At 42.2% G+C, this 21,694-nt stretch overlaps 1 protein-coding gene across 4 annotated transcripts in view; it reads right to left on the reverse strand.

Annotated features, from left to right (window-relative positions):
• Nucleotides 1–21,694, reverse strand: part of LOC102777248 (NLR family CARD domain-containing protein 3-like) — a 1,099,208-nt gene that overhangs the window by 731,002 nt on the left and 346,512 nt on the right. For 2 of the 4 annotated variants that reach the window (XM_087837900.1, XM_087837899.1), the window contains 3 exons: nucleotides 20,801–20,974; nucleotides 16,952–17,125; nucleotides 1,686–1,732 (listed from right to left, as the gene is read on the reverse strand). In XM_087837900.1, the coding sequence (XP_087694026.1) occupies nucleotides 1,686–1,732; nucleotides 16,952–17,125; nucleotides 20,801–20,974 (395 nt within the window). The remainder of the gene's footprint in view (nucleotides 1–1,685; nucleotides 1,733–16,951; nucleotides 17,126–20,800; nucleotides 20,975–21,694) is intronic. The other 2 variants (XM_087837902.1, XM_087837885.1) reach the window with 2 other exon arrangements.

Below are 21,694 nucleotides of genomic sequence, written 5' to 3' on the forward strand. Positions count from 1 at the left end.
GACGTCAGTCAGATGTTGAAGTTAAACTCTGTAATCTTCACTGTGTCACAGAGTTCAGTGAGTCCCGTTATTCACAGTATCAATCAGATCATCAGAGAACAGCTGATCAGCAATCAGTGGTGCCAACAGCACCTCCTGTGGTGAGAGGATGCAATAATGCAATGTAGCATTTTTACACTCAACACTTCCAGTCATGGAAACTGTCTGTTGGATCTGTTTGACGTTGCTTTCTTGTGTTGCTTTCTTGGTTAGAGTTCCTCACAAATGTCCAGATTATTCTTCTAATGAGGCGTCGACCATGTTTTCAGTTCTTTGGAAGAAAACATCGCCCTTTGCCATCCTTACTTTTCTTTGACTTCTTCAAATGCAGCTGAACTCCAGCTGGTATTTTATTGGACTTTGCAGCTGTTTCTGGTCATCAGTTCATTCCTGCAAACCTCTGAACCTGAACAACAATGATGCTGCATTGCTGGCTGATCCCAAAAGGTTGATTCTGTTCATCTGGACGTTTTCACAAACGTTTGCTCACTGATCAGGTGACTTCTTCAGTCTCAGCTGACTGCAGCTTTACAACCTTACAAACAGCACATTTGCACAATGACTGAAAGCAGCAGCAGCAGCACCTGATATATATGATACTAATATAATACATATACATATATAATCCATACTAATGATGAAGGAACTGAGCTCACAGTCCATTGTTCATTCAGTGAACTACTCAGTTTATTTTGGGCCTCAGAAATGCTCACTCTGTTTGTACATCACTGTCAGCAATAGACTCATTCTGCTGTGTGGACAGGAACACATGTGACATCACTTCCTGTTTGTTTGTGACTGAAGAGGAAGAAGTTTACAAGGAATCATTTAGAAGAGTTTCAAACATCAACTGATTGAATCCATGAATCTGAAAACGTGTTTGTGAGTGAAAGAGACAGACATGTACAGACTGAACTATCTGTTCAACAGTCAGAGTGTTTCTGTAACAGGAGACACTCTTTACACCCCACTCAGCACAGGGACACTGAGGCAGCAGGAAACCAAAACCTAAACCCAGGATAAAGAGTTTGAGTGAATGTGGTGTTGAAGGTGTGGAGGTGGATCAGAGTGTCAGAGGAGACTCTGTAGAAGGACAGAGTGGCAGCAGGACAGTCCACATACACTGCTGCTCTGTTAGAGACAGACGAGGAGGAGGAGATGGATGTTGATCTGTTATTGTGCCTGACAGACTGAGGACAATTTTTAGAGCACCACAGACTCCAGGACTTATCATTGTCTCCAAACACACAGTCAGCACTGTCTCCTTTCCTTCTGATGCTTCTGTAACTCACTGATATAAGAACGTCTTCTCTCCACTCGACCTCCCAGTAACAGCGACCAGTCAGACCATTTCTACACAGCAGCTGATAAACATCAAATCTGTCTGGATGATCAGGATATGACTGAACCTCCTCCACTTGTGTCACCTTCCTGTTGTTGTCAGACAGTTGGAGGTTTGTGTTCACTGTGTTTGTGTCGATTGTGAGTTGACAGGAATCTGATGGAGAGAACAAACACAATCCAGCTGCAGTTATTGATCCATCATCTGTTCATTGATTGACACTTTGATGATGACTCCTGACATGATGAAGATGGTTGAATGTGTGCTGCTTTGTTTTCATGAATCCCATTAAAAACACACTTACACTTCCTCAGACCTGGTCTCAACCATCGGACTCCAGCAGGCTCCACCCTGAAAGGAGGAGGGGGGTCAGAGCAGCACAGTCAGCATGCACACATGGACATTACATGGCTCTCATACACACACTGTTACACACTGAGCTCAAAGCTCGGCTCCACTGTTTTATTCAAAGAAATCTACATTTATTTATCAGCACATTTAAAAACAGGTTGAGCCAAAGTGCTGCACAGAGTAGAGAGAAAATAGGAAACATACACAGTAATTACTATAAAGACTCGTCAGAATTGAAAGCTACAGAGTACAAATGTGTTTCCAACCGGGTTTTAAAAATGTCGAGTGTTGGTGACGACCTGATGTGAAGGGCGACTGTTCCAGAGTTTGGCTGCAGCGATCGATAAAGCTCACCTCTGTTTTTACATCTAGTTCTGGTCAGAAGCTACTTATCTGCAGACCTGAGGGCTCCACTTGGATTATTTTGTTAAAGAGAGATAAGATGGAGCCAATCCATTCAGAGATTTAAAGACAAACAACCAGATCTGGAAGTGGATTCTACCACGTACTGGTAACCAGTGGAAAAAGCTGGAAAAAGCTGGTGATGGGTCGTCTAGCACAGACCCACCGCTGGAACCAGACAATTCATGAGGGAGAGAACTGTGACAGCGCCGTTCCTTCACTTGACCTCAGTCGCTCTCGTCTGCTCCCTCGTAACACTGCTCTTTATTGAGGTTACATGAATATGCACAAGTTCATTAACATATGACGTCTTACACAAGTATGAACAAAGAGTACCAGTCTGTGCATAGTGTAGGTGTGTGTGTGTAGGTGTGTGTGTGTAGGTGTGTGTGTGTAGGTGTGTGTGTGTGTGTCTGTTCCAGATGTGACCGCAAAGCTGGTGCTAAGAGTCCAGTGGTCCCCCTAACAAAGGGCTCCTATACTTAACCAGACACAGAGTAGGTGTCCTCCTACACCAGGGGTCTCAAACTCGCGGCCCGCGGGCCAATTGCGGCCGGCAGGACGATAGTTTTTGGCCCCCACCTTAATATGAAAATTTAATGTTAGTTTGATAATGTATGACACTTTACAGTGTTGTGTGCGGAGCTGAATTAACCCACCAATCAGGGTGGGATATGGATCTCAGGGGACACCAGCCGGGCTTGATGCAAGCAGGGAAACATTTCTCAATGAGTAAAAGTTACAGCAGCGTTGCCCTGGAGTGTTTCTTTCTTTTCTGTGCCTGGCTGGCTTCCTCCTTTCTATTGGGCAAACGCGGACATTCGCCCCAGCACGCTGCGTTCACAACACTTTTTTAAGTTTCTGCCCAGCGGGACATTATACGTATATAGACTTATACACACGTCAGTGGGAGTTTTAGTTATTTTTTCACAGAGAGAGATCTCATATTAACTCTCAAAGTGATGCGTAGGCGGCGGGATAAAAGAAAAGTAATGAACTCAATGCAGCCCAATTTAGTCTGCAGTCACATAGCGACACCTGTTCATCGGCAATAACAGTCCCCGGTAACCCGGACTAATTATAGGGTCGCACCGTAATTTGTGGGTCGATGTTTTTTATTTGCATCACTCCGTTTGCATTGCAGCATACATGAACATTACATATATTTCAATATAATGTAAAAGCAGTCAAAACAACTAACATCAGAAACAGGTGATGTTATTTGTTATATGTCACGGTGTCATTTCCGCTTCTTTCTCCTGTAACAACAGCCCGGCGCCGTGAGCAGTCGCCTTTTTTGCGCTCGCTATCCCTGTACTTTGTAACATCTGCAAACGTGTTCGTGTCATCATGAAAGACATGAACATCGAGCGTAGAAACAAAGGAGACTGCTACCGGCTTTTTATCTGCCGATCGCCGTGCTACGGTTGCAAGAAAAAGAAGCAGAAATGACGTTCTCTACGCGTTGAGACGTTCCCCGTCCGTCGGCTAAACGCTTGATTGAAACTTCAATGCGACAGTGACACCAAGTAGAATTATAAATGTTACATAGCCCCAAACATGTCTTTTTCAAAGCCTGCGGTGAAGAGAAAGGTTGGTGATGAGCACCGACAATTTCAGGAAAAGTGGGAAATGCAATATTTCTTTGTTGAGCACAGTGGCACCCCGACCTGTCTCATTTCCACAGAGAACGTTGCGCTGCACAAGGAATACAATTTGAAACGTCATTACACAACTAGACATGCTGAGGTGGATGCAAAATACGAGGGAGATGAGAGAGCGAACTGGGTTGCCAGTCTTAAAACAGATCTACTGAGGCAGCAAGATTTCTTCAAGAAAGCAACCAAAGAGAATAATGCAGCAGTCGAAGCTACGTGGTTAGTGAGATGATTGCTAAAGCAGGGAAGCCATTCACAGAAGGTGAATTTGTCTAAAAGTGCATATTGCAGGCTGCAAATATAGTCTGTCCGGGAAAGAAAGGTCAGTTTAGCAACGTCAGCCTTTCTGCCAACACCGCAGCAGATCGCATTTCTGACCTGTCAAGTGACATTTATGACCAACTGTGTGAGAAAGCCAAATGTTTCAGTGTATACTCAGTCGCTCTTGATGAGACCACAGACATCACTGACACTGCCCAGCTCCCAATGTATGTCCGTGGTGTTGATGACAGTTTTGAAGTGATGGAGGAGCTGCTCACAGTAATTCCAATGCATGGCCAGACCACCGCTCAGGAGATATTTACAAGCTGTGTGATGCCATTGAGAATGTTGGTTTGCCATGGAAGAGGTTTGTTGGAATAACAACAGATGGAGCGCCATCAATGACAGGGAGGAAAAATGGACTGGTGGCACTTGTTCAAAAAAAACTGGAAGAGGAAGGCGTGGAGGAGGCCATTGCTGCACTGCATTATCCATCAGCAGGTCCTTTGCAGCAAATGCCTGAAGTTTGACAATGTGATGTCTATTGTTGTGAAATGCATCAACCAAATCAGATCCAGGGGCTTAAAGCACCGAAGGTTCTGTGCTTTTTTAGAGGAAATGGAGTCAGAATATGGGGATGTGCTCGACTTCACTGAGGTACGTTGGCTCAGCAGGGGAAATGTATTAAAGAGAATTGAAGCCTTCATGGAGAAGGATGGAGTTAGTGTTCCTGTGGTAACTGATCCCAAATGGCTCATGGACTTAGCTTTTCTTGTTGATATGACACATGAGCTTAATGTACTGAACAAGAAGTTACAAGGCCAGGGGCAACTTGTCAGTGCTGCCTATGACAACGTGAGAGCATTCTCCACAAAACTTGCGCTCTGGAAAGCTCAGCTCTCTCAGACAAACCTTTGCCATTTTCCAGCATGCAAGGCACTCATGGATGCAGGCACACCATTCATTGCTGACAAGTATGTTGATGTCATTTTGAGGCTACAGGAGGAATTTGATCACAGATTTGCTGACTTCAAGACACACAGAGCCACCTTTCAAATTTTTGCGGACCCCTTCTCCTTTGATGTGCAACATGCCCCTTCTGTGCTTCAAATGGAGCTCATTGAGCTGCAGTGCAACTCTGAACTCAAAGCAAAGTTCAGGGAGGTGAGTGGAAAAGCAGACAAGCTTGGACAATTTTTGAGAGAATTGAGCCCTAGTTTCCCTCGGCTTTCCCGAATGTTCAAGCGGACCATGTGCCTTTTTGGTAGCACATACTTGTGCGAAAAGCTCTTCTCCACTTTGAACTTCAATAAGTCCAAGTACAGGTCCAGACTTACGGATGATCATCTTCAAGACATACTGAGGGTCGCAACTGCTTCCTCCCTCAGGCCAAATCTGGCTCGGCTATGCGAGAGGAAACGCTGCCAGGTGTCCAACAGCAAGGAGTAGGCAAGAGAAGCCATGTTCAGAAGAACAGTTCATTTTCTACAGTGTTCCATTCATGTTCAGAAGAAGGTTATAGAACTGTTAATACAGACATTTCAATCTAAATACAGCAGATATAGAAGACTGAAAAAAACACATAAGTTCACTGACTAAAAATATCTTATTATTATTTTATTTATGTATTTCAGATTGATTCATTTTCTTATTAATTCTTAAAGAGATTTGAGAAGATTGGAATTTTTTAACCATGCCTTTCTTGTGGAAAACCTAATGCGGCCCAGCCTCACCCAGACTCTGCCTGCAGCGGCCCCCAGCTAAATTGAGTTTGAGACCCCTGTCCTACACCATAAATCAGTAAGAGAGGGTACGACCTCTCTCATGGCCCCAAGTGGTGTGTGCATGCCAGAGCACTCTGGAAGGAACACAGAGTCTTTACAGACTATTAAGGATCAAACCTCTATCATCATGCAATCGATTATACAACTCTAAGCATATATGAGTAAATATTTCTAAGCATAAATGACAATCAACAATATAAACCTTACAGCTGGTTTTAATAACAGAATTCATTTGTTTCTCAAATGAGAAATGAGAAAGAGCTATCGAGAAACACTCCTAAATCTTTAGTTCTTAACTTTTCCAGTGGGCCAATGTCAACATTATCTGCTAATGCTAAATAGGCTGCCGTTATAAACTAATGCTAATTTGATGTGAATTAGCATTATGCACTAATGCTAACACTTACTTTTTAACAATGTGAGTAGCTAATGCTATCACTAGTTCCCTTAACTTTATAACAATGTGAACGGCTAATGCTAACTCTTTTTCCTAGCATTACAACATCTGAGCTGCTAATGCAAAGTAGGCCGCCATTAGCACCTACGTCTAATTTAAGGCAAATACGCATTAGAACCTAATGCTCATATCATTTTCCTTTGCTTTATAACAATGTGAGCAGCTACTTCTAAATAGCATTAGCTAATAACAGCAGTCTAATTTAATGCAAGTTAGCCTCATTTGCATTATAACGATGTGAGGAGTTAATGATAAGTATGCTGCCATTAGCAGCTAATTCTAATTAGGGGTGAATAATTATTACCAGCTAATGCTAATATCGTTTTCTCTTCCCTTTTAACAATGTGAGCAGCTAGTGCTAGGTAGGCTGATGCTAGCAGCTAATGCTAAAGCTAAAGCTAATTTGATGTAAATTAGCATTACATTAGTGAGGAGTTAATGCTAAGTAGACTGCGATTAGCACGTAATGCTAATTTTAGGTGAATAGGAATTGGCAGCTAATGCTAATACCATATTTTCTTGCTTTATAACAATGTGACCAGCTAATGCTAAGTAGGTTGCCGTTATAAGCTAATACTAATTTGAGGTGAATTAGCATTATCCGCTTATGCTAACAATGTTTTTTTGTGCTTTTTAACAATATGAGTAACTAATGTGAACACTATTTTTCATTCAATTTTAACTTTTCCCCCGCGATGTGAAGAGTTAATGCTAAATAGGACGCCATTAGTGGCCAATTCTAATTTCAGGTGAATAACCATTAGCAGCTAATGCTAATACCATATTTTCTAATTTGACGTGAATTAGCATCCTCTGCTAATGCTAACTCTTTTCCCTTGCATTATAACAATGTGAGCAGCTAATGCTAAGGCTGCTGTTATTAGCTAATGCTAATTTGATGCGAGTTTAGCATTATCGGGTAATGCTAACACTTTTCCCTTCCCTTTTAACAATGTTTGCAGCTAGTGCTAGGTATGCTGATGCTAGCAGCTAATGCTAATTTGATGTGAATTAGCATTATATTAGTGAGTAGTTAATACTAAGTAGACTGCCATTAGTGGCTAATGCTAATTTTAGGTGAATAGGAATTGGCAGCTTATGCTAATACCATATTTTCTTGCTTTATAACAATGCGATCAGCTAATACTTAGTAGGTGGCCGTTATTGGCTAATACTAATTTGAGGTGAATTAGCATTATCCCCTTATGCTAACAATGTTTTTTCTTACTTTTTAACAATACGAGTAGCTAATGAACACTTTTTTATTCAATTTTAACTTTTCCCCTGCGATGTGAAGAGTTAATGCTAATTCTAATGGCTAATGTAGTGGCTAATTCTAATTTTAGATAAAACAGGATTAATAGCTAATGCTAATAACATATTTTCTTGCTTTAAATCAATATCAGTAGCTAATGCTAGGTACGTAGCCACTATTAGCTAATGCTAATTTAGGTGAATTAGCATTATCCACTAATGCTAACAATGATTTTGCCAACTCTTTTCCCTTGCATTATGACAATATAAGCAGCTAATGCTTAGAAGGCTGCCATTATTAGGTTATGCTAATTATTATGTGTGTTAGCATTATCCGCTGCTGCTAGCAATGTTTTATCTTACCTTTTTACAATATCAGCAGGTAATGCTAACATTACTTTCATTTCAGTTAAGCCTATTTAGCATTAATTAACTTCATTTAGCATTAAGAAGTTTATGCTAAATAGGCTACCATTAGTGGCTAATGCTTATTTTAGGTGAATAAGCATTGGCAATTAATGCTAATACCATATTCTCTTGATTTCTAACAATGTGAGCAGCTAATGCTTAGTAGGTTGCCGTTATTAGCTAATGCTAATTTACCTGCTAATGCCAACAATGTTTTTTCTTACATTTTAACAATGTGATGTGTGTTACCGTTAATAACTATTGCTAATTTGATGTGAATTAGCATTATCAAATAATGCTAACTACTTTCCCTTTCATTATAACAATTTGAGCAGCTAATGCTAAGAAGGCTGCTGTTATTAGGTAATGCTAATTTGATGCGAGTTAGCATTACCCGATAATGCTAACACTTTTCCCTTCCCTTTTAATAATGTGAGCAGCTAGTGCTAAGTAGGCTGATGTTAGCAGCTAATGCTAATTTGATGTGAATTAGCATTGTATTAGTGAGGAGGTAATGGCAAGTAGATTGCTATAGGTCGCTAATGCTAATTTTAGGTAAATAGAAATTGGCAGCTGTTGTGAAATCGGTTTATGTTGTCCTATTAAGGCTACTATGGGGGCAGCCACTAGAGGTCGCTAGTATACGGGTGTGTATATGTGTTTTCCAGAAATTGATGTAGCCACGTACACTGCTGCTACAATTCAATAAAAAGCGGTGCGTGTTTGAGAACCCTGCGTCTTATTGCCTCCGAACATGACATGGTGTCAGAATTGAGGACTTCACGCCGAGTTACACGAAGAAATGGCTAAATTTGGACCTCCGGAGCCGTTCGACTTTACACAGCCGGCAGAGTGGCCGATATGGCGGCAGAGATTCTCCCGTTTTCGAGTGGCGTCCAAGCTAGAGATGGAGAGCGGCGAAGTGCAGGTGAACTCGCTTCTTTACTCCATGGGGAGAGATGCCGAACCAATATATGGCTCATTTGTGTTTCCTGCTGCTACGGAAGCCAGGCCAAGTCCGCAGTTTGAGTATGATCTGGTTATACAAAAGTTCGATGAGCACTTTGTCCAAAAGAGAAACGTTATCCACGTCCGCGCCTGTTTTCACAAACGGAGCCAGAGGGCCAGGGAGACGGTCGAGGCTTTCGTGCGGAGCCTGTACGAGCTCGCGCAGCACTGCGAGTTCGGCGGCAGTAAAGACGAGCAGATCCGGGATAGTATCGTCATTGGATTAATTGACAAAGATGTTTCACAAAAACTCCAGCTCGAGGCGGACTTAACTCTTGATAGAGCCATTCAACTAGCACGCCAGAGTGAACAAGTCAAACAGCAAAGTGCAGACCAAGTGGAAAGCACAGTGAATGAGGTGAAACAGAGGCAGTATAACAGCACGAGAAGGAGTTACTACCAACCTCATCAGGTACGTGAGCAACAACATGGTGAGAGTAAACCAAAATGCCAAAGATGCAACAGGATGCATGACAAAAGAGAAAACTGCCCAGCCCACAATAAAAGATGCAGAAAGTGCAATAAGTTGGGACACTTTGAAGTTGTATGCAAAACCAAAATGCTAAAAGAGGTCAGGGCTGAGGCTGTAGAGGACTCAGATGAGGATTCATTCTTCATAGTGGAGCTTTTCCTGGGAGCAGTAACTGAGCCAAAAACAACAGTCATTGAGGAGTCAGGCTCAGATGCCGACTGGGACATTGAGCTACTGGTAAATGGCAGTCCAGTTGATTTCAAAATTGATACAGGTGCAGACACCACTGTTATGACAGAAATGACCCTTAATAAGCTACAGCAGAGACCCAAACTTATCCAGTGTAAGCCAACTGTGTACAGCCCCGGTGGAAAAGTCAAGTGCATGGGTAAATTCCTTGCTACTACAGTGTACAAAGGCCAAAAGTACCATTACTGGATTACAGTTATAAAAGGGCAATATGCAAGTAACCTACTGGGGAAGACAGTGGCAAAGCGCATGGGACTAGTCGCTAGAGTTAACAAAATCAGTAGTGACTTAACAGAGGATGTGTTCAGAGAAATTGGCCTGCTGAACTGTGAACCTGTAAAAATCGAGCTGACCGAAGATGCAGTGCCATACAGTGTAACCACCCCACGCCGGGTGTCTTTTCCTGTCCTCCCAAAAGTGGAAAAGGAAATAAAGCGCATGCTCAAACTTGGCATCATTGAGGAAGTCACCGAGCCAACAGACTGGTGTGCACCAATGGTGCCTGCTCCAAAGCGCAACAAGGATGAGGTCAGGGTGTGTGTGGACTTAAACGTCTGAATAAGGGAGTAAAGCGTGAACAGTACATCTTGCCCACATTGGATGACATAACTCCCAAGTTAGCAGGGGCTAAAGTTTTCTCCACTTTGGATGCCTCCAGTGGGTTCTGGCAAATACCACTGGATCCCAGCTGCCAAAAACTAACCACGTTCATAACTCCCATGGACAGGTTTTGCTTCAGACGTCTGCCATTTGGCATAACTTCAGCACTCGAGATCTTCCAGCGGCTCATGAGCACCTTGCTCAAGGTCCTAGAGGGGACTGTCGTCGTGATGGACGACATATTGGTTTTCGGGGCTAACAAAGAAGAGCATGACCAACGCTTAGATGCAGTATTACAGACAATCAAAGCATCAGGACTTAAGCTCAACAGGTCCAAGTGCCACTTTGGAAAGAATGAACTACAGTTCTTCGGTCACATCATCAGTGCGGATGGTGTGAAACCTGATGATGGCAAGGTGGAGGCTATTGCCAGGATGCCCAGCCCCACCAATGTAGAATAACTCAGGCAGGTACTCGGATTAATAAACTATGTTGGAAAATTCCTGCCAGGCCTGTCCACGGTGCTGCACCCCCTCTTCAACCTACTCAAAAAAGAGACTGTATGGGTGTGGGTCAAGCCTCAGGAGCAAGCATTCAATAAAGCAAAAGCAATGCTCGTGGCTGCACCAGCACTTTGTTATTATGATGCAGGCCGATCAACAGTTGTCAGTGCGGACGCCAGCAGCTATGGCCTGGGTGCTGCACTGTTACAGGACAATGACGAGAAGTTACGGCCCGTTGCTTTTTGTTCTCGCACGGTCACAGATGCAGAGAAAAGATATTTGCAGATCGAAAAAGAGTGTTTAGCATCTGTCTGGGCCTGCGAACGTTTTACCCGCTACATCCAAGGCATGGGTCATGTACGTCTACAAACTGACCATAAGCCCTTGGTGCCTTTGATCAACTCATACGACCTTGATAAAACGCCACTGAGATGTCAGAGACTGCTGATGCGATTCAATGTCACTGCTGAACATGTTCCCGGTAAACAGTTAGTGGTGGCGGACGCACTCTCTAGACATCCACTGCACGGATGCTACCCGTCCGAGACAGACAGCCAGGTCAAGGCATATGTGAGCAACGTAGTGACAAGCAAACCTATCAAGTCACATAAGTTGGAGGAAATTCGTAGAGCTACACAGAGGGACCCAGAGCTTCAAAAAGCAATCATCTTCATCAGACAAGGGTGGCCTCGGAGAATGGCAAAGATCTCACCACTGCAAGGCTTTTATGCAGCCAGAAGCCACCTTTCAGAATCAGATGGTCTAGTGCTTTACCACGATCACATCGTAATTCCCACAGCACTCAGACCCAGTGTCCTTGACCAATTACATGAAGGCCACCAAGGACTAACTAAATGCAGAGAGCGCGCAAGATCAACAGTGTGGTGGCCCAACATTGGACTTCAAATAACACATAAGGTGAGGTCATGCAACTTTTGCAGAGAGCACAAGCCTATACAGCGACACGAACCTCTCGTAACTACTCATCTGCCCAATGGCCCCTGGGAAAAGATTGCAGCTGATCTTTGCGAGCTTGAGGGTAAGAACTTTCTTGTCGTTGTTGACTATTTTTCAAGAGACGTTGAGATTGCTTCCCTCACTACGACAACCATCAGACAGGTCATTAACAAGCTTAAACACATGTTTATTAGATGGAGCATCCCGTTAGAACTGGTCAGTGATAATGGGACGCAGTTCACATCATCAGAGCTCCAAGACTGAGTTATGGCTTCACCCACACTACGTCGAGCCCTCATTACCCCCAGTCAAATGGAGCTGCTGAAAGAGCTGTCCAAAAGGCCAAGTACATTCTCAAGCAGCCTGACCCCTGCTTAGCCTTAATGAGTTACCGCTCTACACCAATTGCAGCAACCAGTGCAAGCCCAGCTCAACTTATGACAGGACGTCAAATCCGCACCACCGTCCCAGTACTCGAAAAGACATTGCTGCCCAGTCCAGTCTATAGGGACACGGTATGCCAAAGAGATGCTGCAGCTAAGGACTTTTACAGATTCTTCTACAACCGCAGACATTCAGCTCGTCCACTTCCTGAGCTTCTCCCAGGCCAGGATGTTGTAGTGAAGCTTGACGGGGAAAAGGGGTGGACGACTCCAGCCAAGGTCATCAGTAAGTCTAAGGAGCCGAGATCCTACTTGGTGGAGATGGCAAATGGGAACGTGACTCGCCGCAAAAGACGACACCTTCAGCCTGTCCCAGGCACCGCTATTCCTGAGGAGCAGCAGCAGAGCACTGTTCCAGCTACACCGACTACTCCAACTAAAGGGGCGGCTGCTTCCCAAGAACCACCAGTAAGGCAGACATTGCCAATCCCTGTCCCGGGGTCTCCTCTCCACCCTACCACACCTGTGAGAGTGACTTCCAGGGGGCGGGAGATTAAAGTACCCCTCAGATTCAGAGACTGAGGACTATCTCCTTTCTATGTTCGAAGGGCAGAATAATCCCTTATCAGGACTGAGGGTAGTCTACCCCCGTGATGTCCTGCGTTCTGACAACACTGTTTTATGTTTAAAGTACTTTTGTTAAACGGGGAGATGTTGTGAAATCTGTTTATGTTGTCCTAGTAAGGCTACTATGGGGGCAGCCACTAGAGGTCGCTAGTATACTGGTGTGTATATGTGTTTTCCAGAAATTGATGTAGCCACGTACACTGCTGCTACAATTCAATAAAAAGCGGTTCGTGTTTGAGAACCCTGCGTCTTATTGCCTCCGAACATGACAGCAGCTAATGCTAATGCCATATTTTCTTGCCTTATAACAATGTGACCAGCTAATGCTAAGCAGGTGCCGTTATTAGCTAATACTAATTTGACGTGAATTAGCATTATCCGCTTATGCTAACAATGTTTTTTCTTACTTTTTAACAATACGCCATTAGTGGCTAATTGTAATTTTAGATGAAAAAGGATTAACAGCTAATGCTCATACTGTTTGCTTTGCAAGAATGACAGCAGCTAATTCAATTCAATTCAATTCAATTTTATTTATATAGCGCCAAATCACAACAAAAGTCGCCTCAAGGCGCTTCATAGATACAGAGAAAAACCCAACAATCATATGACCCCCTATGAGCAAGCACTTTGGCGACAGTGGGAAGGAAAATCTCCCTTTTAACAGGAAGAAACCTCCAGCAGAACCAGGCTCAGGGAGGGGCGGCCATCTGCTGCGACCGGTTGGGGTGAGAGAAGGAAGACAGGATAAAAGACATGCTGTGGAAGAGAGAAAGAGGTTAATAACAGATATGATTCAACACAGAGAGGTCTGTTAACACATAGTGAGTGAGAAAGGTGACTGGAAAGGAAAAACTCAATGCATCATGGGAATCCCCCGGCAGCCTACATCTATTGCAGCATAACTAAGGGAGGATTCAGGGTCACCTGGTTCAGCCCTAACTATATGCTTTAGCAAAAAGGAAAGTTTGAAGCCTAATCTTGAAAGTAGAGATAGTGTCTGTCTCCTGAATCCAAACTGGAAGCTGGTTCCACAGAAGAGGGGCCTGAAAACTGAAGGCTCTGCCTCCCATTCTACTTTTAAATACTCTAGGAACAACAAGTAGGCCTGCAGAGCGGGAGCGAAGTGCTCTAATAGGGTGATATGGTACTACAAGGTCATTAAGATAAGATGGGGCCTGATTATTTAAGACCTTGTATGTGAGGAGCAGGATTTTGAATTCAATTCTGGATTTAACAGGAAGCCAATGAAGGGAAGCCAGGAGAAATATGCTCTCTCTTTCTAGTCCCTGTCAGTACTCTTGCTGCAGCATTTTGGATTAGCTGAAGGCTTTTCAGTGAGTTTTTTGGACATCCTGATAATAATGAATTGCAGTAGTCCAGCCTGGAAGTAATAAATGCATGAACTAATTTTTCAGCGTCACTCTGAGACAGGATATTTCTAATTTTAGAGATGTTGCGCAAATGGAAGAACGCAGTCTTACATATTTGTTTAATATGTGCGTTGAAGGACATATCGTGGTCAAAAATGACTCCAAGGTTCCTCACAGTGTTACTGGAGGCCAAGGTAATGCCATCCAGAGTAAGAATCTGGTTAGATACCATATTTCTAAGCTTTTCAGCGCCGAGTACAATGACCTCAGTTTTATCTGAGTTAAGAAGCAAAAAGTTAGTGGCCATCCAAGTCTTTATGTCTTTAAGACATTCCTGCAGTTTAACTAATTGGTGTGTGTTATCTGGCTTCATGGACAGATAGAGCTGGGTGTCATCTGCATAGCAGTGAAAATGTATGCTATGTCTTCTAATGATGCTGCCTAGGGGAAGCATGTATAATGTAAACAGAATTGGTCCTAGCACTGAACCCTGTGGAACTCCATAATTAACCTCAGTGTGTGAAGAGGACTCTCCATTTACATGCACAAATTGGAGTCTATTAGATAGATATGATACAAACCACTGCAGTGCAATACCTGTAATACCTACAGCATGTTCTAATCGCTCTAATAGGATATTATGGTCAACAGTATCGAATGCTGCACTAAGGTCAAGAAGGACAAGCACAGAGATGAGTCCACTGTCAGAGGCCATAAGAAGATCATTTGTAACCTTCACTAAAGCTGTTTCTGTGCTGTGATGAACTCTGAAACCTGACTGAAACTCTTCAAATAAACCATTCCTCTGCAGATGATCTGTTAGCTGTTTGACAACTACTCTTTCAAGGATTTTTGATATGAAAGGAAGGTTGGAGATTGGCCTATAATTAGCTAAGACTGCTGGGTCTAGAGATGGCTTTTTGAGTAAAGGTTTAACTGCAGCCACCTTGAAGGCCTGTGGTACATAGCCGATTATTAGAGATAGGTTGATCATATATAAAATCGAAGAATTAATCAATGGCAGGACTTCTTTGAGCAGTTTTGTAGGTGATACGAAGTATACCGTTATTAACTAATGCTAATTTGATGTGAATTAGCATTATCCGATAATGGTAACTCTTTTCCCCTGCATTATAACATTGTCAGGGGTTAATGCTAAGTAGGCTGCCATTAGGGGCTAACTCTAATTAGGGGTGAATAATTATTAGCAGCTAATGCTAATACCGTTTTCTCTTTCAACAGCTAATGCTAATTTGACGTGAATTATAAAATCGAAGAATTAATCAATGGCAGGACTTCTTTGAGCAGTTTTGTAGGTGATACGAAGTATACCGTTATTAACTAATGCTAATTTGACGTGAATTAGCATTACATTAGTGAGCAGTTAATGCTAAGTAGGCTGCCCTTATTAACTAATACTACGTTGACGTGAATTAGCATTATGCGCTAATGCTAATTCTGTTTTCCCTTACTTTTTAAACAATGTGAACGGCTAATTCTAAGTACGCTGTTGTAAATAGCTAATGCTAATTTAATGTGAGTTAGCATTATCCAATAATGCTAACACTGTTTTCTCTTACTTATTAAAAATTAGTATTAGTAGCTAATACTAAAACTCTTTTCTGTTGGGTAATAACGAAGTGATGAGTTAATGCTAAGTAGGCTGCTTTTAGCGGCTTATTCTAATTAGGGGTGAATAATTATTAGCAGCTAATGCTAATACCATTTTCTCTTTCCTTATAACAATATGAGCAGCTAATGCTAATTTGAAGTAATGCATTATATTAGTGAGGGGTTAACGGTAAGTAGGCTACGATTAGCAGCTGAAGGTAATTTGAGGTGAATAAGCACTAGTAGCTAATGCTAATACCCTTTTCTCTTGTGTTATAATGATGTGACGTTAATGCTAAATAGGCTGCCATAAGTGACTCTTTTCACTTTCATTATAACGATGTGAAGGGTTTAAGTTAAGTAGGCTCCCATTAGCAGCTAAAGCTAATTTGAGGTGAATAAGCATTAGCAGCTAACGCTAATACCCTTTTCTCTTGTGTTATAATGATGTGAAACGTTAATATTGTTCTCAAATGACAGAATGATAATGAAATTCTAAAAGGGCCCATAAACAGCATTAGCTTAGCAGCATTAGCCTATCAGAGTTTCAATCATGGTCACACAAATCCTTAGCAGAGCAAAGTGGCCTACTTAGAAATAGCTGCTCAAGTTGTAGAAAGCAAAGGGAAAACAGTATTAGCATTAGCTGCTAAATGTGCACTTGAGAACAAATCTATTGTGAATTCAGCCGTGAAAGTAGAGTTTCCAGTAAGCTTCCATTTCCAAATGTTAGCTGCTCCTGTCTACCTCTTTGTCACACACAGACTGAAATGATTCACAGCCTTGTTTCATCCTTCTGTCAGTGTCACTGAGACTGTGGACATACAGCATGGGAAACATACACATGACTGACACTTTATTAGGTACACAGTGGCCATTATCTCAGGTACACCTGTGACCTAATAAAGTGTATCTAAAGTTACAAAATGTTGTCTCTGTCCAAATATTTATGGACCTAACTGTAGGTCTACTTTTAATGAAACTCTCAACATGACTTATCAGTTATCATTAATGTTCCTGCAAACAGAATCCTTGAAGACCCCCTACATAAATATCCATGTACTATCCAGCTAGACTAGTGTGTCTGTCCCTGAAAATATTCCAGCATGTGTGAGTGTTCATGTCTCATCTGCAGGAAACAATCAGGAAGTGAGTGAAGGACACAGGAAATGTTTCCAGCTGTTCCTCCTCTATCAGACATTCTCTCCATACCTGAGAGTGTCCAGTCTCCAGCCTGGATCCTTCAATCCAGCCGACAGCAGCTTCATTCCTGAGGGACCTGGATGATTGTAGCTCAGGTCCAGCTCTCTCAGATGGGAGGGGTTGCAGCTCAGAGCTGAGGCCAGAGAAGTACAGCCTTCCTCTGTGATCAGACAGCCTGACAGGCTGCAGACACACAAAACAACAATCAGTCTGTTATCCATCTCTATGGCAGCATAACTAAGGGGTGGTTCAGGGTCACCTGATCCAGCTCTAACTATAAGCTTTATCAAAAAGGAAAGTTTGAAGCTGATGTTCAAAGTAGAGAGGGTGTCTGTCTCCTGAACTCAAACTGGGAGCTGCTTCCACACCCAGTCCAACATAGCCAGGCTTTCTTAGCCGCTTTGACAAAACCTCAAATCCCAGTCAGAGATGATGAGCATCATCACAGTGATGATTATTTCTCTGTTAACACAGGCTTTCAGCTTCAGGATCTGTGCACGCTCACAGAACAAGGAGACCTTTAAACATCATTTCACTAAATGGATGGACTGAGCTCGGCCTACAGATGAACTGGATAAATAAAGATTTGACCTCAGTAGGCTCAGTGTTACTGTCTATTCCTAACATATCCCTAACATGATAACTGCACTTTAGAGCTCTAAAACTGGAACTGACACATATTTAAACTCTACATGTTACTCAGTACATTCAGTTCTGACACTTGCCCACAGTCCAACAAAGGAAACATGGAGATCACATCAGTTTGTCATCAAAGTCTAATTATTAGGACAACTTAACCTGTTATTATCTCGTTAACTCATTAATTGATTAACGTCAGCAATAATTTTTAATTATTGATTTTTATATTAATTATTATATAATTAATAATTCAATATTTATGGAGGATATTTTTAAATTAGGCTCAATCATGTGACAGACATTTCATCCCATGTCAGTTTGGCCTCATCCTGGGCCGGATTATCCAGCACACACTCTGACCACAGGCCCAGGGGCCACGCACAGCTGGGCTCCATCCAAGAGACAGGAAACAAACCAACACAATAATAAAAAGCACCATGTGATCTTCTTACATCTTCAAGACAAACATAGTAAAAACATGAGCATATTTGTTTCCTGATAAAATGATGTGACAGGTAGAACAGAGTAAAGTGGTGGTGTTACAGCCTTTCTCCCCTCTACTGCCGAAGCTGTTAGTCTCTCCCAAACTCAGCTACAGGACTTCCAAATGAATGAAAGCAGCAGAAGTGGCTTTACAAATGAAAGAGGAAGAGGAAAAGAAGAGGAGAGGGAGGCCACCCTGACCATCACTCCAGCTGAAAACATCACACTTCCATTAAAGTTGGTGAGAAAATGTTGAGCAGGATGAGCTGCTGGCTAATCTGGAGGCTGTAGCAGCAGCTCACAGTCACAGTGGATTTCCACTCATGAAAAAGCTCTGGCTGCTTCATTTCTCATTTCATATTAGAGACTTTAAGGCTTCAGTGAAGCTGTACTGTGATGCTTCCTCTCCATATTCAGCCCAATGTGCTCTGTGTTGTTTTATGCAGGTCATCTAAACAGGAATGAGCAGCTCATTTCAATATAAAAGGTTGGAACTGTAAAGAAAACAAACAGAGCTCATAAACTGAAACTGATTTCATTTATTCAGCTGGAACATTTTAGTTATTCCTTTTTCAATACATACATAATTATATTTACAGTAAGTCTTATCATTCCCCTTTTCCCTGTCAGTCACCGCCAATGTTCCCTGTAATGTTTCATGTGTCTGAGCGAACACACAAACTCCCTGAGCGTCCCTTGGACCACTGTGAGCAATAGCAGACGTGTGCACTGTGGTCACGCCAGCATTGAATCCATCCAAGTTACGGTTTATTAAAAGAATCAAATTACAGCATTTATGTTAGACTACTTTAAATTAACTGTTTTAGCCCACTTACAATGAAAATTAAAACAAAAAATCTTGTTCATGACCTGTGCAGCATGTTAACACTATTGGAAGTAAAAATAACTTGAACTCTAATTTTGAAAACACAACTTTATTCTTTCTATTTTTATAAAGCTCTGACTTGTATTATGAGTCTGTGGTCTGGGAGAGAGTCTATAACTCTCTGTCTGCAAAATACAGTAAATAATGACCAATGTTGGGCAATTAATTACATAGTTACTTCTTCAAAAAAGTTACTGAGTTTTGCAAACAACAAAGTTTGTTGCAATAAATACTGAATACTATCGTTGTTATAAACAACGACAGTATTCAGGAAGAAAAACAAACATTGCAGATATTTTTATCATAACTCTGGTTTTACGTGGCCGATCAACACAATTTAAAAACTGGTATGAAGTCCACACTTTGTCCGTCAATTGTTCCGTCTGTCCTGCTCACATCTCCAATGGTTGTACACGTTGTCATTAACGTGGCTTCACTCCACATCAGCCGCTTTGCTAAAACACCGGTGTCGGCACAAAAGGACGCTGTCATAGCCTGTCAACCACGTTGATTAGCTGCGTATATACGAATGTGAATCGTAGCATTGGCTGGACTATGGGATAAGATGGCATTGTTCTAATCCCATACGGGAGCAGCCACTCACTGACTGACTAACACTGCAAAACAGAAATGTTAAAGTTTTAATTTTAATTTCAATTGAGATTTGATTTTTTTTTTTGTGCGCAACACAGATTTTCTGTGCGCAGAGACTGTGCCAGCAGTGCGCAATTGCGCACGCGCACAACTTAGAGGGAACATTGGGCACCACCACAGTTCACTTCAACAAAACTTTACGTCAGATTCGTTTTCATGTTTTGATCCAGTGATGAGAGCCATTTCCCCCATGTCCAGTCCGTGTACTAAGCTAGGCTAAACATGTCCAGTGCCTGTCTCTGTGCAGCTTTTAATCTGATGTTAATAAGGTAGAAATGGAGGAAGAAGAAAATGACTTCATCAATCAACATGCAGCTACCAACCCAAATGGTGAGGTGGTGGTTAGTTATTACTGTTGTTTATGATCCCCTACATTATCCTACATTCAAATATATTCTCCAGCTACAATAGTGTTTGTGTTCCTAAAAGGATTTCATGAATGTGTTATTGTTCATGTCACATCTGTATGAAACAAAGAGGAAGTGAGGTTTATCCATCATGATCACAAACTGCTCCAGCATGTAAACCTGAGATCTGTGTGGAGCAGCTGACCTGTACGATGTGCTCAACACAAACATTATTTACCATCAGTTACTGTGTGACTGAACCACGTGGGTGTATGAAACATCACTTTTAGTCTTAATAGCACATGGCAACATTCAGACGTGAATCTATACAGTAACAATTTGATTTGTTACAGTGAGGAGACTGTTGAAGGGAACGATGAGGGGAAACTGCAACAGCAGCAACAGAAACCAGGAGTCAAAGCTGAGGTCTGGGTTCCTCTATGCTACACACAGCCTCCTGCTCCTGTGCTTTAGTAAACACATAAATATCTCCAAGTACACTTACTTCAGAAACTCTATTGAACTCATTACAAGTTTACTTCAGCTTAAAATTACTCACAACATCAGCACACATGAGTAAACAAAGTAACTCACACAGCTACTGTTCAAGTTTAGTCATCTTTAATACAAATATACCTCATTATTATGAATCTCACAGCTACCTGCTCATTGAACTGAACAATAATTCTGTTTTACCATTAAAACAAAATATGTGACTGTAAAAAAATCTTCAGACAGTAATTAAGAATCTCCTAAGACATCCAAAATAAAGAAAAGTTCACCTGCCAGTTCTATAAAGCTTGGATGTTTATACAGTAATATCATTTAATGATATCTTTGGATCCTGACCTGAGAGTTTCCAGTGTACAATGTGGACTCTGCAGTGCAGCAGACAGAAGCTTCACTCCTGAATCCCGCAGGTCATTGTTACTCAGGTCCAGCTCTTTCAGACTAGAGGACTGGGAGTTGAGAGCTGAGGACAGAGCATCACAGCTTCTCTCTGAGAGGTTACAGCCACTCAGTCTGGAAGAAAACAAACAAACAAATTCATTAAATCAGTGAAATGAAACATTTTTAATGACAGCATGCAATACAATTATTGGTTAACTAAATAGCTTCATTAAAACACAACTCTTCTTCTATATCAGCATTTACTCCTTGTAAGCTCAACCTGCTCCACCTTCTGAGTCAGAAGACATGAAAACAAACTGTAAATCTAGTAGAAACATGATTGGAAATCTTCTCAGATCCATTTGTACATTTAGAGCCTGATACTGAAATACTGTATAGCAGCACGGACATTCACAGCAGCAAACGGTTCTTGCTGATCTGAGCTGGCTTGGCCCTGGCTTATTGAAGATTAAAGAAAGCGGAATCAGCTGTTCAAAACCCCACAAGGCTGCCCGCTGTGACTGAAACAATGGGACGGGTCGCGACTTCTCAAAATGGGCTCATTGAACTCAGCACGGATAAGATCTTGAAGAAGCTCATGGCAGTCGTGAGTTCTCAGACTTTGCTCTTTGAGCACAAAACTGATAACCTCTCGGAGAAGCTCGTGGCTCTCCCACGGGAGATTGAGAGACGAGCGACGGACTGTTAGATGAGCTGTGAAATTGACATGCAGTTGTTCGCACCAAAGAAAACCACCATCATTTCATGTGGCTAACATACCGGCGCCAGCTGTGGTCTCAAGGCTGGAGCTGAACATAACAAATCTCACCCTGATAGAAGACGGTGTTTAGA

This window comes from Neolamprologus brichardi, chromosome 3 (genome assembly GCF_056152115.1).
Source record: "Neolamprologus brichardi isolate AB-2024 chromosome 3, ASM5615211v1, whole genome shotgun sequence".
Classification (NCBI taxonomy): domain Eukaryota; kingdom Metazoa; phylum Chordata; class Actinopteri; order Cichliformes; family Cichlidae; genus Neolamprologus; species Neolamprologus brichardi.